This window comes from Corapipo altera, unplaced genomic scaffold (genome assembly GCF_003945725.1).
Source record: "Corapipo altera isolate COAL_440 unplaced genomic scaffold, ASM394572v1 47, whole genome shotgun sequence".
Classification (NCBI taxonomy): domain Eukaryota; kingdom Metazoa; phylum Chordata; class Aves; order Passeriformes; family Pipridae; genus Corapipo; species Corapipo altera.
This window is the reverse complement of record NW_020884897.1, coordinates 7501191-7519779: the sequence shown is the minus strand read 5'-3', so window position 1 is coordinate 7519779 and position 18589 is coordinate 7501191. Positions and strand designations below refer to the sequence as shown.

General features: G+C 44.1%; 1 protein-coding gene across 5 annotated transcripts in view; it reads left to right on the top strand.

Moving 5' to 3' along the window:
• The window catches only part of DNAJB6 (DnaJ heat shock protein family (Hsp40) member B6), a 60238-nt gene extending 42122 nt beyond the window's left edge, over positions 1-18116 (top strand). For 4 of the 5 annotated variants that reach the window (XM_027648560.1, XM_027648561.1, XM_027648563.1 and 1 more), the window contains exon 9: positions 8318-10801. In XM_027648560.1, coding sequence (XP_027504361.1) covers positions 8318-8631 — 314 coding nt within the window. In that variant the 3' untranslated portion in view covers positions 8632-10801. Of the gene's footprint in view, positions 1-8317; positions 10802-16516 lie in introns of those variants that run through there. The other variant, XM_027648564.1, reaches the window with a different exon arrangement.
• The last annotated feature ends 473 nt before the right edge of the window (positions 18117-18589 follow it).

The window sequence follows — 18589 nt, the reverse complement described above, 5'->3', positions numbered from 1 at the left end:
CTGGGTACGTAGTGGAGGGCCTGGCAGGGCTGCATGTAGTTGTGCTGTGAAATTTTTGTTTATTCATTTTTTCCTCCAGTAGTGAGTATTAAGTTTCATTATAAGGGCCAGTTCTTTTCTTTTTTTCCCTCAGTAGGATTTTGGTTTGCACTTCAAATACAATTTCAAAGTGAAATTTGATCTGCGTGGCTTCCTCATGGTAGAGACGAAACGCACGGGGATTTCTGTCTGAGGTTGAAATATAATTGAGATGCAAAAAAAAAGCCTCTGTTTCATGTAATCATAGCATGGTTTGAGTTGGAAGGGACCTTAAAGATCATCCAGTTCCAACTCACTGCCATGGACAGGGACACCTTCCACTAGAGCAGGTTGCTCAAAGTCCCACCCAGCCTTGAACACTCCCAGGGATAGGAGGACATCCACATCTTCTCTAGGCAACCTGTTCCAGTGCCTCATCACCCTCACAGTCAAGTATTTCTTCCTAATATTTAATCTAAACCTGCCCTCCTTCATTTTGAAGTCATTCCCCCTTCTCCTATCACTATCTGCCCTTGTAAATATCAAACCAGATCAAGAATTTTCATGTCAATGGTACCAATTCTGGAGGGAGAGGGGCCATGTAAGAGACAGGTACAGTGGTCTGAGCTCCATCTCAGCTACATGTTGTGAAAGGCATTTGTTGGGGAGAGAAGCCCTGAGAGTAGGAGCCCCTGGTGCAGGTTTTTAAGGGGGTCTGCAATGTAGTGGTGTACAACGAGACTTGCAGGAAACTGGGGTAGACCTCTGACATGACCCTGAAAAATGCAGAAAGCATCATCTTTTAAGTAATCTCAATTGCTGTTTAAAAATCAGGTTCATTTGTTTAAACTCTGAGCTTGAAATCTTCATAATTTGTATTTATATGTGTCAAGCTGTGAAGCTTATTCCTCGTTCTTTATTTCCTTTCAAAATTCTTGCAGAAACGAGTAAAACACCCCTGTGTGATAAAGCCTTATAAAATTAATTAAATTCACTTTGAGCGTCAGCATGGAAATGGGGTCATCTCTCTGCTTGCTGGAAACATGGGGATTCATATTACCTCCTGCCATTTCCTACATCCCAGATCTTTAAGATGAGAGCAATTAGTATAATCTGTATGGATGCCCTGGTGTGCTTCCACAGAAGCAAAATAGCTGCAATAGGCAGGATGTGCTCAGCCTGTCCTTCTCTCTGGCCTCAGAGATAATGTAGGACCATTTACTGAGCTTTAAAAGATCTTCTGGTGAGTAAGTTTTGGCAGCAATGAGGTAACTCCAGTCTCTCCCAGCAGCTCCCCTCTCTATGCCATGCTCCAGAGATCGGTGCCACCTGACCTGGTCGGACAGGAGTGGCTGTAGCCATCGATCCCCAGGAGCCACTGAGCATGATCACATTTCCTGTCGAAGTACCCCTTTGCAGGACTGTTGTATTTAGCATGTGCTAAAAACTCATTTAATTTTCCCAATTCGTTGCAGATTGGGGCATCTTAGTGGTGAAATGTTGTGTTGAGGTAGCTTGGGATGTGCCAGGAATGCAGGATTCGTGTTGGTACACGCTGGGCTGAATGCGGGATACAGTGGGGTTCTCGGGCGTGTACGGGGGTGACAAGTAAAATCCAGGTGGATAAAAAAGAAAAACAGAACTCAAAAGGTTGAGCTTTCTAAGGGAGCTGCTGCAGGGCAGGGAGGGTGAGCGAACCCGGCATGGGGCTTTCCCTGCCCTGGGTCTGTGCCACACGGGTATGGCTGGGCAGGAACAGTGTGAGCTGGCACTGGAGCAGCTGAATACGAGGGCAGAAATAAAAGGAGCAAGTCCCATTGCCAGTTTTTAAAGCCAGAAGGGCAGAGGTTTGCTATGTGTGTTGAGCAGAAAGCATTGAGCCCTGCCCTTTCCCGGGCACTGGACGTGCTGCAGCCATGCCCTCCCGGGACAGAAATAGCACTGCAAGAGGTGCCCCATTAGTCTGTCCTTTTTCCCAAATCCCACACCCTTGTTTTTTCCCAGGACTTTGCCACCATCTCCCCTACTGTCTCCTGCCACTTTTGGATTTCCCCCCCCCCCCCTCCTTGTAGGAAATGCCCACCTCCCACAGCAGGGGAGATAGTAGTGCTGGTCCTGCCCTGGGAAAGCCCAGCCCAAATCCCCCCAAAACCATTATGAGTTTTTGGGTTGGAGCAGGGAGACATAATGCACATCTGAGTTGCAGTGCTGTTCGTGCTGGCAGAGCTGAGCTGTTGTAACCAGCACAGGATGGGAGACGGGGAGAGGAGGAGGTGGGACATGGCAGCAGGTTTCTGCAGAGGGTACAGATCGAGAGCTGCCGGCATCTTCAGTTTCTAACCAGCTGAGCACTCTGGGTGCATCACTTCAGCTAAATATTTCCTTGAATTTTGCAGGAAGGAACTGTCAGACAGACACTGAGAAACCCTGAATCTCCTTATGCTCTCTGTATCATTGAGGAATGTGCAGTTGCTCTGGAAGGAAAATGATTGCCAATAATTGGTGAAAGCCACTGATTTCTGTGAGCCAACTCAAAACCTCGTCCTTCGTCCTGTGCTTTAGCTAATAAACATCACTGCTGAAATAAACTCCCTTTATAGTTTACAAAAGCTCTGCCCTAGAAGTGATGGTGCAGATGGGGCAGCTGCTCTGGCATTCCCTGGATAGTTTCTGAGTGATTTCAGGCTCTTTCAGCTTTCAAAACTATGTGCATTTTTTTTAATCAGAGGATTTTAAAATGGCTGCTTTTTCTTGTAAGCATCACATCAAATAGCAGGAGAGAGATTTTTAAAGGCTGTCACTGTCAAACTCAGAGATATTTTCCAAAGAGGACTTGATGCAAATTTTGGTTACTCTCGAGCCTGGCAAACCCAAGAGAGCACAGGCTGAAAGAGGGTTTTATAACTCCTGCTGTTAAGCGTCCCAGTATTTGTGTTTCCTGGCATTTAGAAACAAGTTTAAGAACAATTAATCAGAAAAACTTGCTCAACATAGCCTCCAGTAATGGTGAGGGAGTATTTTCTTGGCTGAGCATGTTGCCTACAGTTTCAGGAGGGATTAGGGGGGTTTGTGGGCACATGTGGTTTTAGAAAATACCCTGGGCTTGGTGTTTTATAATGAGCATCACTAATTTCCAACAGAAATTTGAAAGAGCTGATGATTTGGCAGCTTTCTGAAAACAACTTTTGAGTGTGGTCCCCCAAATTAGACCATTACTTCTGTGTTTTTAGTAGAGTTACTTGGTCTCCTGATATTTTCTCTGTGCTATAATACATTAGATATGGAGCTTTTAAGAGAAGAAATAAAAGATCCAGTTCATCTCCAGGATTTTTTCAGCACAGGATAATCCGGGCCTGTAGACAGGTCTGTAAAATGAGTTCTCAGATCCAATGAGTTCCTGTAAAACATGAGATTTCCCAGCAAATGTTGGACTTTAGTCTTAGAAGAGCCCTGGTATCTTCTGCTAAGGTAGATATTAATACCAGAACTGGTGTAACAGTGGAAAAGTTTATCAGTAGAAAAACCTTATCAACGGGTTACAAAGTTCGTAGTGTGATCGACTTCAGATAAATGTATTTAAATGGGTTTTTTTTTCTTTCACTTTTGATTTGTCCTTCCATCACAGCTCAGCTCTCCACGGCAGCAGCGGATGTAGTTGAGTCATCAGAAACTCCAGTGCCCTCCATAGGCACAGGGTAAATTCCAAGCCTTTGTAATAGAAGGGGGGAAAAAAGTCAAGAAAAGCTTTTTTTTTTTTTTTTCCTTCTGCACTCTATGTTGTCAGTCCACATCGGGAACAGCTCAGAGCTTACACTGCCCCTTAACTTTAAAGCCTTGAAGTATTAGACACTTTGCTGGCCATCAATCAAGAAAGATTAGAATGGAGTAAGTTTCCTGCAAGCTGCCTTTGCACAACTGTATGGCTGGAGCTTGGCTTGGAGCTGTCCCGTCATTAATTAGACAAACCCGAATGTCCCTCACCAGTTGCATCTCCTGGTGCTGGTTACAGGAGATGTGTTTGTGGCCTTAGGAAGTCTTCCTTCAGATGAGCAAACTCTAGTGCACCTACTTCTTTCCTAATACAGGGGAAAACCCTGATTATATATATATTTCTTGGGTGAGGTGTGTAAGAACAGAGCATGTGAATAGGAGGGCTGCCGTGCGGGAACCACGAAGGCTCCACTCCCTCCTGCGCGGGAAGTGACCTGGCAAATGCAAATCAGTGTTTCAGTATCCTCAGGATGTTTACCCTGGTTTGTTTTGCATATTTCTGCCATTACTGTCTTGCCATTAATTACTGCTGATTCCTGGTAGGATTTCAGTTCAATTCGAGGACATGCAAGGATGTTACTCAAAAGTAAAACAAAAATAATAATGCTGGCCCGTGCAGGGCTGCTTCTCTGTGTAGTGCTCCATGACTTACCTGTCCCACCTCACCTGGGATATCTCTGCCTTAGTGGTTTTGCTCCTGTGTGTTATCTCCATTTCCCGGGAGCATGTATTGGTGTAGCTGGCAGCTCCACCAGAGCGCCCACCTAGTCCAAGAATTGCACTCCCAGTTTGTGTTAGACGTGTAAAATTGCTGTATTACCACATAAATACAGGTTGGCAGCGGCTGTTCTGATAACGATACCCTCGCGATAGGCAATATTGCCCTCTACTGGTTAGCTACAACTCGAAGGATCCCTGTTTTCCCCTTTCCGTGCAGCAGCTTCGGTATGAGAAATTATTTTCCAGCCCTTCTTGCTTGTAGCAGAAGGCAGCTTTTAGTCCTAATGTAGCTTTGTAGGATGCCACAGCTCGTGGTTCATTTCTTTTTCCTCAGAAGCTGCTGTTCATTTGGTGCACCAGAAAACCAAGCTGTAATTATTGGTTTTAAATGTTACTACTAATGCTGAATCCTTCATTTTCAGAATTAACCCTTAGAAATGTAACTTCTCTCAGCTGGTTTTGCAAGTGAAATAGCTGCAAGGTTTTTAATTATTATTTGAATTAGTGGAATAAGATCTTTTGCTTAATGCCTGGATGTTGATTCCAGCTGCCCCTGATAATTGCCCCCTTCCCTGCCCCAGCTGGGGTGGCTGCAGGATGAGCTGGCTCCAGGCACTGAGCTGGGTTAAACATAGGCTTGCAAAAAGAGTGTTATTTTTAACCTGGGTCAGTCCCTGCTTGGGGTCACAGCGTGTCTGCCCAGGCTCTCACGTGAGTGTGCTGGCTTGGAGGCACAGGAGACAGCAAGAAGGAGGTGTTGGGGGAACTGAGGGCTGTTTAAAGCCTGAGCACCCCTGAAAGGTGCTTCTTGGGTGGATATGCCAGCTCTGAACTCAGGTATGACCCTCCTCCTCCATACCAGCTGTCTTCCTAAAAGCCATTTCTAGGACAAGTATCACCACTGACAAAGCTCTAGCAATGTTTAAACACTTTTTAGTGGTGATGCTGTGGGGCTGAACTCTCCCAGAGTAAATTTCAAGTTTCCTGTTTCCAGTGGTACAGCTGTTTCAAATATGTTTAAATATGTAGAACAAGGGAGACCGCCTGATGCAAGTTACACTTTAGTGTTTTGCTGTGCCAGGAGTGCTAAAGGTAGATGATCAGAGGAAGATCTGATGGCTTATGCCATGCACAGCACTGGAGTCAATTCATTATTTGAACCTCAGCTGACATGGTGTTGCACCATTTAATTTGTGGTTCCATCCTGCTCTCCCACAACTCATAAAGGGGAAAAAGTTTGGACAATTTTTTGGGGTCTCTTTGTAACTAAAACTTGTCTTTGCTTTTGGGAGACGGAAAACTGAATGACTCTGTTGGATGATCAAGATGGATTTAATAGTTTTGATACTTGAAGGGAGCCTATAAGAAAGATAAAGGCAGACTTTTTAGTAGAGCCTGTGGTGATAGGACAAGGGGCAATGGATTTAAAGTGAGGGAGGGTCAATTTAGATACAAAGAAGAATCGTTTTACAGAGAGGGTGATGAACACTGGCACAGGTTGCCCAGGGAGTTGGTAGATGCCTCATCCCTGGAAACATTCAAGGTCAGGTTGTACACGGCTCTGAGCAACCCGATCTAGTTGAAGATGTCCCTGCTCACTTACAGGGGGGTTGGACTCTGGGGGAGATGAGCTCTAAAGGTCCCTTCCAACTGAAATGTTCTATGATTCCAAAGGCATTGTGGTTTCCTGTGTCCAGTACTGAGGAGTTGTGTTAGTGTGTCTGACTGGGGTGTCTCTGTGATGCACACACACAGAGCTTCAAGAATGGCCTCAGCACGTTTCCCATTCCTGCATCTATTTGCCAGTATAAATTTTAAACATACATCAAGACTTCCACATCAAAAAGAGAGCCATGCAGTTTGTGTTTCTGTGGGAGGGGAGGGATCTCCTGTTTCTGGTGCCCTATAATTTGTGAATACTCTTGACTCGTTTTTGTATGTGCAACTGATGTACTTGGGTTTCCTATGCTTTTTTCCCTTACTCTTGGAATTTTATTGGTTTATCTTCATAGACCTGGTATCAGCAGCCTGATACATGCTTCAGTGCTGTTTGTACAGTGTGTAAAATCCTGTAGCCTCTTATGGGCAATGATGGCAGTTCTGCATCTGGAGTTCTCTGAGCTTTGCCTTGACCTCTGCTTCTTGTAGCTGAAGTGCTGTGCCGCATGTGAGGGGAAAATCACCATTTTGCCAGCCCTCTCCTGCTGCAAGGAGAACCACACACCCAGAGTTTTACACTGGCATGATGCAGGCAGTCTAAATCCAGAGCTCCTTGTCTTGTCGTTTGTGATTTTGTCATATTTGCTTTGGAAGTGTGTGGGAGACCCCAGGGTGCAAAAGCATGAGTCCTGAGGCGGGGATGGGCATTTAATCACCTGGGAAGAAGCATCCTCTGCATAATACCCAAGCACATCAGGTGCTCAGACACACAGTAGGGTAATGTGAGGCACGTCCTGGAGTCCTCTTCTCCTGCAAGGCCTCGGGTGCCCGTGCTGCACTGTGAAATGACTTCTTAAACATACCTTGCCTCCTTTTCCTCATGCGCTTGGAAGCCTCTCCCCCTGTACGATTACAAGGTAAAGACAATGGAACCTGTTGTGTTTGAGAGTGTCGGTGGTTTGGTGCACACACAAAGTGGGTGTTCCTGCTCTGTCCCGTGTTGCGTCCGTGTTGCTTTTTCCATCTTCAAAGCATTTTCCAGCCATGAACTAAGAGCACACGCATTAGCTGAGAGCACACACCCCTCCCTAAGCAGCTGATGCCGGGCACATCCCAGGAAAAACTTCCAGAATGTGACACACCACTTTTGATGCAAATAAAATGATGCCATATTTCATCAGCTCTGTTAAAAGTACTTAAGTAATTGAACTAATGAAATTTTAAAAAGCCTTTAAGAAACAAATGTGGTACACACCTTTGTTCTCACTCTTTCCCCCCCCCCCTTTTTTTTTCTCCTTCCTTTCCCTTGCCCCTTATTTTCCAAGTTGAATGTCTTGTTGGCATTTTGGTATCTTACTGTTTGCTTTTCAGTGTGTGGTTTTGCTGAGTTTTATGTGTGTTACGGGAGCTGATTTCTCTACTTTGCAGCACTGGTGCTGTTACGGTTTCTGCAGCAAAGGAAAGTGTCATCTGCAAAACAGCATGAGTATGACTGGAGTTACCTCATCTTTCATATCAGTTGGTGCAAACATTGGGTTTTATTTCCATTGTGTTCATTGGCCTGTGCTGTGTGTGCCTGCCTTGCCTCTGGACTGTGTTTACCTCTCACAGCTTCAACATGATTTCTCATCTTCATGTGGTCCTTCATACATCTCCACCATCCTTCCAGCTGTGATGTCCAACAATGAACCCACAATGGCTTTGTTTCCCACCACTCCTGTAGTCAGCTTGGGTATTTATCCCTCCTTTCCCTTTTTTTCCTTGAGCAGGGCCAACCATCCCTAGGCAGACAGTCCAGGTGAGGTGGGATGAGATGACATGCTCTGCACAGGACAGAAATATTGTCCAGGGCCATGTGCTCAGCTCCCTCATGCTGTCTTTTGGGAAAACGGGAACAGTGGCCCCTGGGTTGTCATATCTAGTGGATTTTTTGGGTAGCTTCAGTGTAGTGAGAGGCCACTGATGGAGCTTTCTGCTCCAGACCCTCCCTGAGCTGCAGATACATGGCGCTATCTGTGACTAACCGCAGCCAAGACACTAGTTTTGTGACCCCTAATGTCCAGCCCATTTCCGAGGGGTTCTTTTTTTCAGGCTAAACTTGGGCATTTTGTGTGCAGCTCACTTCTCTTGCACTTTTTGCTTTTTTCAGGGGAGGCAGATGAAGAAGCCTTTGCCGAGGAGTGCCGACGGAGAGGACAACACGCGCTGCCTTCCCAGCCGGCCAACGCTCGCCTGCAGAAGTCTCACAAGCCTGCCAGCTCCCCTCGATATGCCTTTCATTTTAATAGTGATGAGGTGGAAGAACAGGATAGAAGCCGGGTCATGAGCAGCTTCGAGGCCCCTTTTCATTTATCAGGTGTGCACAAGCATGGTGGGGAGGAACACGCAAAGGACGATCCATCAGCTAGTCAGAAGCCAAAAACAAAAAGCCAAGCAAGAAGTTGGTGCTGTGTACTGACTTAATGTTAGCTCCTTGATAGATCATAAACAGCAGCTTATGTGCCTTCATCCTGCTTTAGCTCTGATCTTCCATTTAGCCTAGATTCACTAACGCCCTGGGATACTTAAGGATCCAGGGCAAATATTGTTGTGCTGCTGAAGTGCCTCTGCTCTTTGTTGTTAAAAGTGAAGGCCTTTTAGAGGTTAACTCATCACAGTACTTTGCACATTCATTTACTTAAATTGTGCTTGGCTTCCTTGTCCAAGGAGAAGTTCAGCAACTTGATACTATTTCTGGAAGCTGCAATTTTAGGCACCTAAATCTTAATAGAGAAGGCCAAGACCGTTCAGGCAAATGTGGCAACGTGGCAATTGTCCGGGTTATTTTTGGAAGTAATTAGTCCTTTATTTCCAGTCTGTAATGTTTTGGCAATGTAGTCCAGAGGCTATCTTGGACAACAGACTCCTCATAACTACTTGATTTAATTGGAACCTGTGGTCAAAGATCATCCAGGACTGCCAGGACAGGTTTTTGTGATACGTGAAGATGCCTTTCTGCTTGGATGCCCAATCCAAGGGCCCTTCTCAGTAGTTTGGAATTAGGCAAAGTGCTGGGAAGTATTAGCACATGAGGCTCCTCAGGGTAAACACAGCACATGAAGAATATGCACTGTCCCCCAAAACAGGCGCTCACATACTCCTAGTGCTGCACCAACTTCCACTGTGTTTATGAGCCTTTAAATCTAACACTGCCTTCTGTAGGGAAGACCTAAAAATACCATGTGGGATGACAGGTGGAAAAAAGAGAAACGTTTCGATAAATGTCTTCCTGATCAGTTGCTGGAAGGATGTCTTTAAGGATGGTGGAGTTGAACCTTTTCCTTAAAAAAAAAAAAGTTACAGAGGCCTGAATGTAACCTCTGGGCTGGTGTCCTGAATCTCCTACTCAAGGGTTACAGGTTTGGTCTCTTGTGTCTGTAGCTGGCAAAACAAAACCTTGGCTGTGCCTTTGGAGACGTGAGGGTCTCTGCAATCATAGCAATACTCTGCAATGATTTCTGAAGGGCAGCTGAGGTTGACATGCACCATGCAATTTTTGGAGCAGTTTTTAAGATTGCTTAGGACTTTTTGCTGTGAATTTATTTATGCTCCAAGACGCACAAGTTTGCAATTAAAATTAATTTCCAGAAGTATTAGTGCAATCACAAAATCCTCTCTTCTACCAGTAGATTGTGAGTTGCCATAAAAGACTCAGGGTGGAAAACTTGACTGAAGTAAGACTAAGATTTTACCGTTGATTTAAATATTTTGCCTGCTGTTCCTCTGATGGACAGGGCTGCTGAAGAACTGGTCGAGTCAGTCATAAAAACCTACGTGAGTGTCTTAATCCCTCCTTGGGAAGTTTTTGCACGAGCCCTGGCCAGTAACGCCCTTCTCCTTCATGGGTGTTCACCTCTGCTGACTGCCTTGCCCAGGAAGGAGGCTTCACCAGCACAGCTCTGTAATTACAGAGACCACTGACTCGCTCCTGCTTGGCTTCTCATCGATCACTGCGACAGCTGCCGTGCTTACACGGGCCAGCTTTGGGGGAGAACAGCATCTTTTTCTGCCTTGGTTCAGAAACCTCTCAATTCAGTGGAAAATTGTTAAGTCCAATGGCCTCAAACCAGGCACTATTCCACCTCAAATCAGATAGTTTTGCCACTGCTGGTGTGGGGCCCTTGGCAGCAGGACCATGCAGCAGTTTTAGATGTTGTCCCAGCTGGAGCATCTCAAGCAAACCCTCAGTCATTAATGATTTACCTGCAGTGAAATGTTTTTTATTTTTTTTTCCCAGCCCTAGGAATGGGACTGTTTGAGTTTTGATTTGTAAGTCTGTAGGAAATTTAAATGAAGGAGAAGGGGATAGGTTTAATTTTGACAATGTGGTGGGAGTCCCTCTGGAAGTGGCATCTCTCTAGTGCCCAAGAGGAAAGTCTGGCCAGCTTGTTTAGGCTGTCATCCAATATCCAGAGGTGAGATGAATCCTCTCCTTAGTCAGAATTCCAGTCATCACAGTGGATATTTAATGAAAAATTAGAGTTTATTTTGATTCTTCATCTAACACTTTGTGTTTTAGTGGAAGTTGCTCTGGAAGCTGTTCCTAGTTTTGTAATGGCCATTTAGAATAAAACTTCACCTCTTGTGCTCTGAAGTCGCTGCATATCTCAAACAGTTCTTTAGCTCCAAACAAGGAATTTTTACAATAATAATTCAGATACTGCAGGTGAAGTGCTCCCTGATCGTGTGATACGTGGCTGACGGGGGGGATCCGAGCTGTGTCCAAGTGACATTAATGCCAGCAGAGACATGGGGGTGGCAGCCATTAATGGTGGAGGTGGTGGTAACTTCCCCTAAAAAACTACTGCCCTGGATTTTTGAGAGTTTTGACCTTTATCCAGCAAGAATGGCTGAAATAGTTTAATTGTTAAAATACTGAAAAATACATGATACGAAATCTCATTACTTGGAAGATAATATTGCAAGGTTTGCTCTTCCTTTTGAATGAAATAGCCTGCATTAACCTACAACTTACAACATTAATTATTCATTTTTGCTGCATTTTTATCTGCTGGCATCTGTGAAGAGGAAACCACTCTAACAGAGCTAGCTTAACTAATCTTGATCCTTTCCTGGCATGGATTCCTCTTCTGGAAAGTTGAGCTATTTGTGCTTTATTTCATCTTTAATCCAGTCTCTGTTCTTTTTACCAACATGCGGTTTCCTGAATTACACTTTACTAACTAGTAACAGCAATGTGCTTGGTTGTCCAAACTAATTACTTTATGATTCCATCACATATTTAGTTTTGGGCATGTAATGGAAAGAGAAAGGAAAGCAAAGCCACTGTTTTCTATGGAAATCTAAAATGTGAGGAATGCTGGCGGTGCAGAGATGGAGTTCCCTCTCCCTTTGCTCCACATCCCCTGGCTGTAACAGTGTGTGAGTGGGAACTCTTCTGGAGCGGGGGGGTGGGAAGGCTGGCTGGTGGATTTGGAGACTGGCTGGTTGCTCCCTGGCTTAGCCCAGAGCTGCCTTCACGCATGGTGTTTTGGCTGCTGGTACAAAATCATCCCGTTACCCATTTGCTTCCCATCGAGGATAGCTGGGTTGCACGTGGAAGGGCTTTCATGGCTGCATAGCCCTGCAAGCTTTTGATTGCCACTTGGGAGTAAAACCTTGGAAATCTACTCGGTAATAGCATTACCTATACTATTACCTGCCTATTATTACTAGGCAAGCAGGTTGTATCTGGCTTGGTATGTTCTTGAGGCAATTCTAGGCAGAATTGGTAATGAAAAACAGCATGGTGAGCAAGCATGAAGGAAGGCCTCTGCAAGTTGCTGAAGCTTTTCAGTCCCCTGAAACATCAAAGTTGGGATTACATCACTGGGTTGGCCAGTGAAACTGGAGAACTCGCCCCTTGGATTTAACAGTGCAGATAATTAAACAGTGGAGCAGCATACCTAGACAGGGTGGGATGTTTTGTCACCTCAGGTCATTACGTAAAGGCAGGCTCCCTCTCCACAATGCTCCGTGGCACGGGCAGGAGCTGTGGATGTGGTGAGGGAATTAGTAGGTCAGGTCGTGGTGTGTGCTGGGCAGTGGCTCAGGCTGAAAGGAGGGGATGTGAAAGTGTGGTGCCAAGCTGTAATTGCAGAGTGAGTCACGTGTCTGAAGTTATACTGAAGCTGTGATCTGGGGTGAATTTTTATGATGGCATATGTGAGTGTGGTCAGTCTGAAATAACAGAGGGTGGCTGCAGCTCAGAAGTAAGCTAGCTGCCTTTGAAATTGCAATTTATTGTTTTGAATAGAGAGACATTTCTGAAAGCAGAAAATTAGAAAGAGCACTACATAACCCACCTTGAAAGTGCCTTGCTGCCTTGTTAAAGCTCTGTGTGAGTGTTGGGGCCATTACTGCTTCCATGGTTTGAAGGAAGGCAAAAGACTGGCCACAATCTTAGCAAAAAATTAGTAGATCTTGGAAAACATTCTCTGGGACCTGAGCAGAAAGCGTGAATCCCTCCCACCTCCAACCTCAATGTTTCACTCTGAAAGTGGAATGAGATTCCTCCAAAGTCTTCACCTTTGCAGATCTTCTGTAAAAATCAGGCTGTGGCCTTCGTTGCTGACTGATGTGGGTCAAGAAGCAGCAACACTGCATGTTAATTGTGAGTTGTGACTGAACACCTTGTTTCCCTCTGCTAATTCCTGTGCTCCTCTGTGCTGGCAGAAGGAAGGAGGGTGGAGCAGACCCATGACTGTGCTCTCTACATCCTGGTGGAGCAGGCAGATGTCAGGCAGGGCAGGAAGAAGTAGGATACCAGAAATGTGTTGGGTAGGAGTGTTTTCCCTGGGACACTTGTGCCTTTGGATCGGCCGCCCGATGTGCACGCCTCCCTCGCAGTTGCCACCCAAGAATGTGATGAGTTTCACAGTCAGTGACTGAACAAACTCGTGACTTTGGGAGGTGCAGATGGCAGGGAGGTAGAAAGCCAGAAGGAAAGTCAATCTAGGACACAGCGGAGAGGCTTCCCAATTTGTTTTGGTCCTTGCTGAGCGGGGGTCGAGGGAGTTACACCTAAGTGTTGTTGGAAGTTGTTTTCAGCTTTCAGCACCTTTATGAAAGCTGGAGTAGCTTCTGTGCTCCTTATGGTTCTTCTGGAAGTAGAAGAGAAGGGGATGAAATGGAAAGAGTGGGTTAGCTGTTACTGTTTGTTTTAGACAAGAATTATGCAGGTAGTAAACTAGGTGTAATTCCAGATGGTGTGGATTCTTTCTCCATCCATCTCTGCTCCTGGCAGCTGACAAAAGCAAGAAATACCAAGTTAGGCTGATATCTATCTGCTTTTGAGTGAATCTGTTTTCCAAACGTCACAGCTTGGGGAAGCTCTCAGCAACCTGTTCTCCATCCACCCTGTGATGCATTTCTAGAGTTGAGATGGCAATCAATTGCTTCTAAGGGTGGAAATTTGAACAGCCCTTCTCCAAGACCAGGACTGTTTGGCTGAAGCCAGTTCAGCCTGGCACTCACTGTGGGAAGTTTCTATGGACACTTCGTGATGCTGGCGACTCGCCAGGACACAGGCTCACTGAAAAGTGATCAAATAGTTGTGGGGCTGCTGCTTTCTAATTCAGATTTTGTTGTTTCATGACTTTGGGGCTAGTCTTGTAACCAAGGCAGCTAAATATGCTTTTAATTAGTGCTGGTTGAAGTATTTGAGTGAAATATGCACCGAAGAGTTACATCTTTAGTGTGCAGTTCTTATTTATGTTAGGAGCTGCTTTACTTGTTTGGATGAGGTTTTTGGCTGTTATCAGCCAGCATAGCATCACTGGAGCTTACAGGCTGGCAAAGTTTGACCTATCCTTTCTTCTTAGCTGGGAGTAGAAAAGGAAATGGTAGAGAGTGAAATTATTTATCACAGCAGGCTCAAAACAGAAAAGACCTGGCACTTTTCTCTTGAGGAATACTCTGTATTTCTTATCTTCTACTTCGGCCAATCTGTTTCTGTGTGTCAGTGATAAAAGAAAGCTTGAAAGATTTCCACTTTTCACCCTTATCATTCTGAAGGCTGGTAGGAGACCATGTTGTCAAAAGCTTAAATATCTTCATACCACATTAACTTTTGAGTTGTTTCATTTATAAGACAATGAATTATGTGACATTCACTTCAAGTCATAATTTACAATGACTCACAGTATTTTTAAGGAAGGGTTGCTTTCAAAGGAACTGCTTTCAAAATCTCAAACATTTGAAGAAAATGGACTGTTGCAAAAAAAAAAGTATTATGTTATAAAATAACAGCATCAAATGCAATCATGCCTGGATGTGGAAGCCTTTTAGAAATACCAACAGTGTTTTGAGAATGAAAAATGCAAAAATTATGAAGCTAATAACCTGCTAGAGTTTAATGACCCCTTCCCAAATATCTGTGTTATTGTTTCATAGCTATTACTTGAACTAGTTCTGATCAGCTGATATGACGCTGTTTTTCCCTCCAGTAAAGGGAAGAATCCTTTGAATAACACCCCCTGGATGACTGATTCTCAGGAGTCAGCATGTCTCTTCTGCCTCCATTGACCTCTGTGGGAAAGCAGAGAGATGCTTGATCTCTTCTGGGATGGGTGCCTTACTCAGTAAACTGAATGCCAAGGGATCCTATTTTTGGGTCATGTATAGGTGACTGAGGGGCTGACATGGAAGGAAACTTCCTGGATGGATTCTAAGTGAGTGCATGTTCACACAGTGTCCCCAGGGACAGGACTGTAGCTCAGGGGGTGGCAGGGTGCAGGGAAAACCCAGCGTCATCTGCAATTCTGCAAAGCACTGCCAGTTTTCTCTTCCTTAAACAAGAAAACTGGTTTCCACTCTAACTTTGTGCAGGCTGATCACTCAGGGCAGAATTTCTAAATAAGTGTCCTGCCTCTTGACTCAGATGATTGCAAAAGGTGAAGTCATGCTGTTGATACAGTGTAGGAGCTAGAGTGATAACCTAGAACAGTTTCCCTTTGCTACAAGGGAGTGTATTTCCTCTAATGCATAAGCCTTTGATAACATCTCAAATAGTTTTAGCCTAAAAAACTTATCTCATGGTTCTTCCCAAGTCTTAAACTTAAGAACTGCAGATCTACCGTGGGCACATCTCTAATTGCACTTGGGAGGAGCTCTGATGAGGAGCAAACTGCAGCCACAGCATGGCTTTGTGCTCCTCCAGCCTCCCACCACTTCCTTTTCCCATCTTAATTTTGCTCTTGATGCTAAATTGATGGAGAACCAGGTGCAACGGTGACACAGCTTCCTCAGGGCCATCTCTGCCTGCCTGCTGACAAAATGGAGGGAACAAAGAGATTTCCATACTGGCAGAGCTGTGCCCTTCCAGGGTCATTCCTCTCACTCCCAGCCCTGCCTCTCAGCTGGCTTGCAGCAGCTCATCTGCTCTGTGCTGGCCCCAATCACTGGACTGTGCTGATTCCCAGTGGCAGAGCACCACTGAGCTAAAATATCCCTCCAGCTGTCTGAAAGCACCACAGAAGGATTGTCTGAGGGAAATGTTTACTGGCTTTCAGTTTAGATTTATGAGTGCACCTGTGTAGATTGTGGTGGTTCACACAGTTCACTGCCTGTGCAAGTCTGCCAGCAAGTTGGATTTTACTGCAAATTTGAAGGAAAAGGTGTGATGCACAGCAAGAACTGTTTTTCACACATCATTGTGGGGGGAATAAACCATTGGAATGATGATCACATGGCTGAAAGCTTGTGCCTACTGAACCTGTAGCAAATAATTGTTGCTTGAACTCAGTGCTTTCATGCACCATTGGAGCTGCAGTAGAATATAACCTGTGGTGCATAGTTAAGCATGAGCAGGCTGATGACCAGCATAGAAAATATATATTGGTGAACACTGAGCACCTTCTTATTTACTCAGGATTCTTGGTATTCCCTAGTCTTAAAATGGAAATGCAAATGTCGTGGTAACTCTGACTACTGTGAGCAGGAAATGCCAGTACTTAAATAGCTCCTGCTGTATAAGTCTTATTTATTGCTTCCATTTCGAAAATTATTCTAGTTTTGCATGTGCTCTAATTTTGAAGCTTTTCCTGAATGGCTTTGAAGTATTTTGAAAGTTCTCCAGATCTTTTCAAACTTCAAAGATTGGTAGTGTTTTCTTTCTATCCTATGTGAGGGGTATAGTAGAACGGGGGATATAGTGGAAATGGTAGTTAAAAAAAACCCCAAAACAATACATTAGGAAGCCAGACATTTTCTTTAATATTCCTTAAACCATTCAGAGAACATGTGCTTTTGCTAGAGGGAAAAGTCCATGAATGCTGTGAAAAGTGTTTTACAAGCCATGTTTCCTCAGGATACAAAGAAGTCAGCAAGAGGAGGAAGCAGAAGCAGAGAGAGGAACAGAAGAAGAAGAAGTCAACCAAAGGGAGTTACTAAAATGGACTTCTCTGCTATGGCAATACCTTTATAATAATGACAACTTCATGTTACCTTTGAGCGCACCTCTTTTGTGTATATTTTTTGATTGTTCACACTGCTAGCAAGGAAGTGACTCATGTTTAAAACTGTACTAAAATTGCACTATGTTATTCCTTTTAGTTTCACGGAGTGGCTTTCTTGCCAGTCAGGTTAGGGAATTCGGACGAGGCTGGTCAAGGTTAGGAGTGTTTTATGTTCGAAGATTGGAAGGCGTTACAGAATTTCTTGCCTCTTCCTTCCCTGGGACTAAAACGACTCTGTTCTAGTGTTTGTTATTTGTTTTGTGGGAGATAAAGGGTTGTGCAAATGCCTGTTTGTTTGGTCGGTGGCATCAACATCAGGCCTGTTAAAAGAGGAGTCCTGTTCAGTCATGTCATTGGGAATGGGACTGAGACATGAGCTCTTATAGGGTAATTTATGCAAGCTTAATAAGAGATTTTTATGGTTGGGGTTTTGTTTTGTTTTTCCCCCCCCAGGCTGAGCAGTTTTGTCCCTGATATTAAAATCTTCCTACATTTTAGGCTGTATCCTAAGGTTATATCCTCTGATTTTAAGAAGCGTAGTGTAAGGATGGCCTCCTGTAAGTACTCCTACTGGTTTCTTTAAGCTTAGTTGACTCCTGATGAATAATTTAGTGAAATCATTCCTTATTTTAAAAGTTTATTTTCAGAACCTAGAGGCAAATGATCCAAGTGCTACTTTAAAACTGCTCTTTGTTTCTGCTGAGTAGGCTTTAGATAATAAACATTTTTTCAGCATCCATATAAGATTTTATCCAGTTGTTTCTGCAAAGAACTTATACTTTTATGTATGAAAACGTTTTACATCAGTTTTATTGCAGGACTAATTTTTTTTAGCTTGAAAAGATGTCTTAGATTTAAAAGAAATATGTATTTTCTGGCAAGATGACTTCCTTGCTTCCCGTGCTTGTCTCATGTGCATGACACATTGCTTCTCTTAACCTTTCAGTGTGTACAGAGCCCTTCTGTTGCCTTTAGCATTTACCTGCATGTTTCTTGTCAGTATGTTGTCTCCTCTTTTTAACCTCCAGGTAGGAGTTAGCAGCTTATGGTTTTGTTTTGTTCCTTTTGTCTTCCTCTTGCCAATACGTTGTTGATGTAACAGCCTTAAACCTGGCAATATTGAAAGTCCACAATTCCTGGAGAAACTCACTTGTCCTAACATTTGAAAGATGTAGGAATGCACATAATGGTGTAAGAGAGAAGCTAAACAGAAAGTCAAGTCTGCATTTTAGCATGGTTTGATATAACAAATTCTGGTGTCTCTGGTATCTGAATGGTTTAGCTTCAATTACCCCATGTAACCCTCTGCAAGCTTAGAGTTTGTGAACTCTGTTAGGGGATGTAAATTACGGTTACTATCAAATACGACTGAGTACCAGTTTTCTGTCACTTAAGTACCACTTTTTTTGTGCAGTGTTACTAATATTTAAAAATAAAGAAAATCTGCCTTTATACTTTGTCCTCTTGCACTGTATTGTAGACTGCAGCTGGCATCAGTTGTCTGTGTTTGATTTCCATTAAAGTTTAGGCTGTAAGCACAAGGGGGAGAGTCCACATTCACACAATGCCCACAAGCATTCCAGGTAATTCCTTTTGTTAAATCCACGAGCAACTCGTTCCATTCTCTGCATCAAATGGCTGATACTAGAAAATGAGGGTTCTTTCTGGCTGGAAACATCACTATGAGGAGCATATACTTCAATCAGAGCTTGCACATTTGGCATGCAAGGAATATTCATCCCTAATAATGCACAACAGTGAACTGCATCCTGGTTAGGTTGCTTCCCATGCTCTGGGAGAAATGCCCCCCATACATATTCCAGTTTTAAGCTGTTACTGCTCCTTATTCATTGGGAACATGGTACTGCTTTGAAAAAGCAGGAGAGGTGTAGGAAGGGAGAGGTGACAGCAGCATAGGGCTGGTC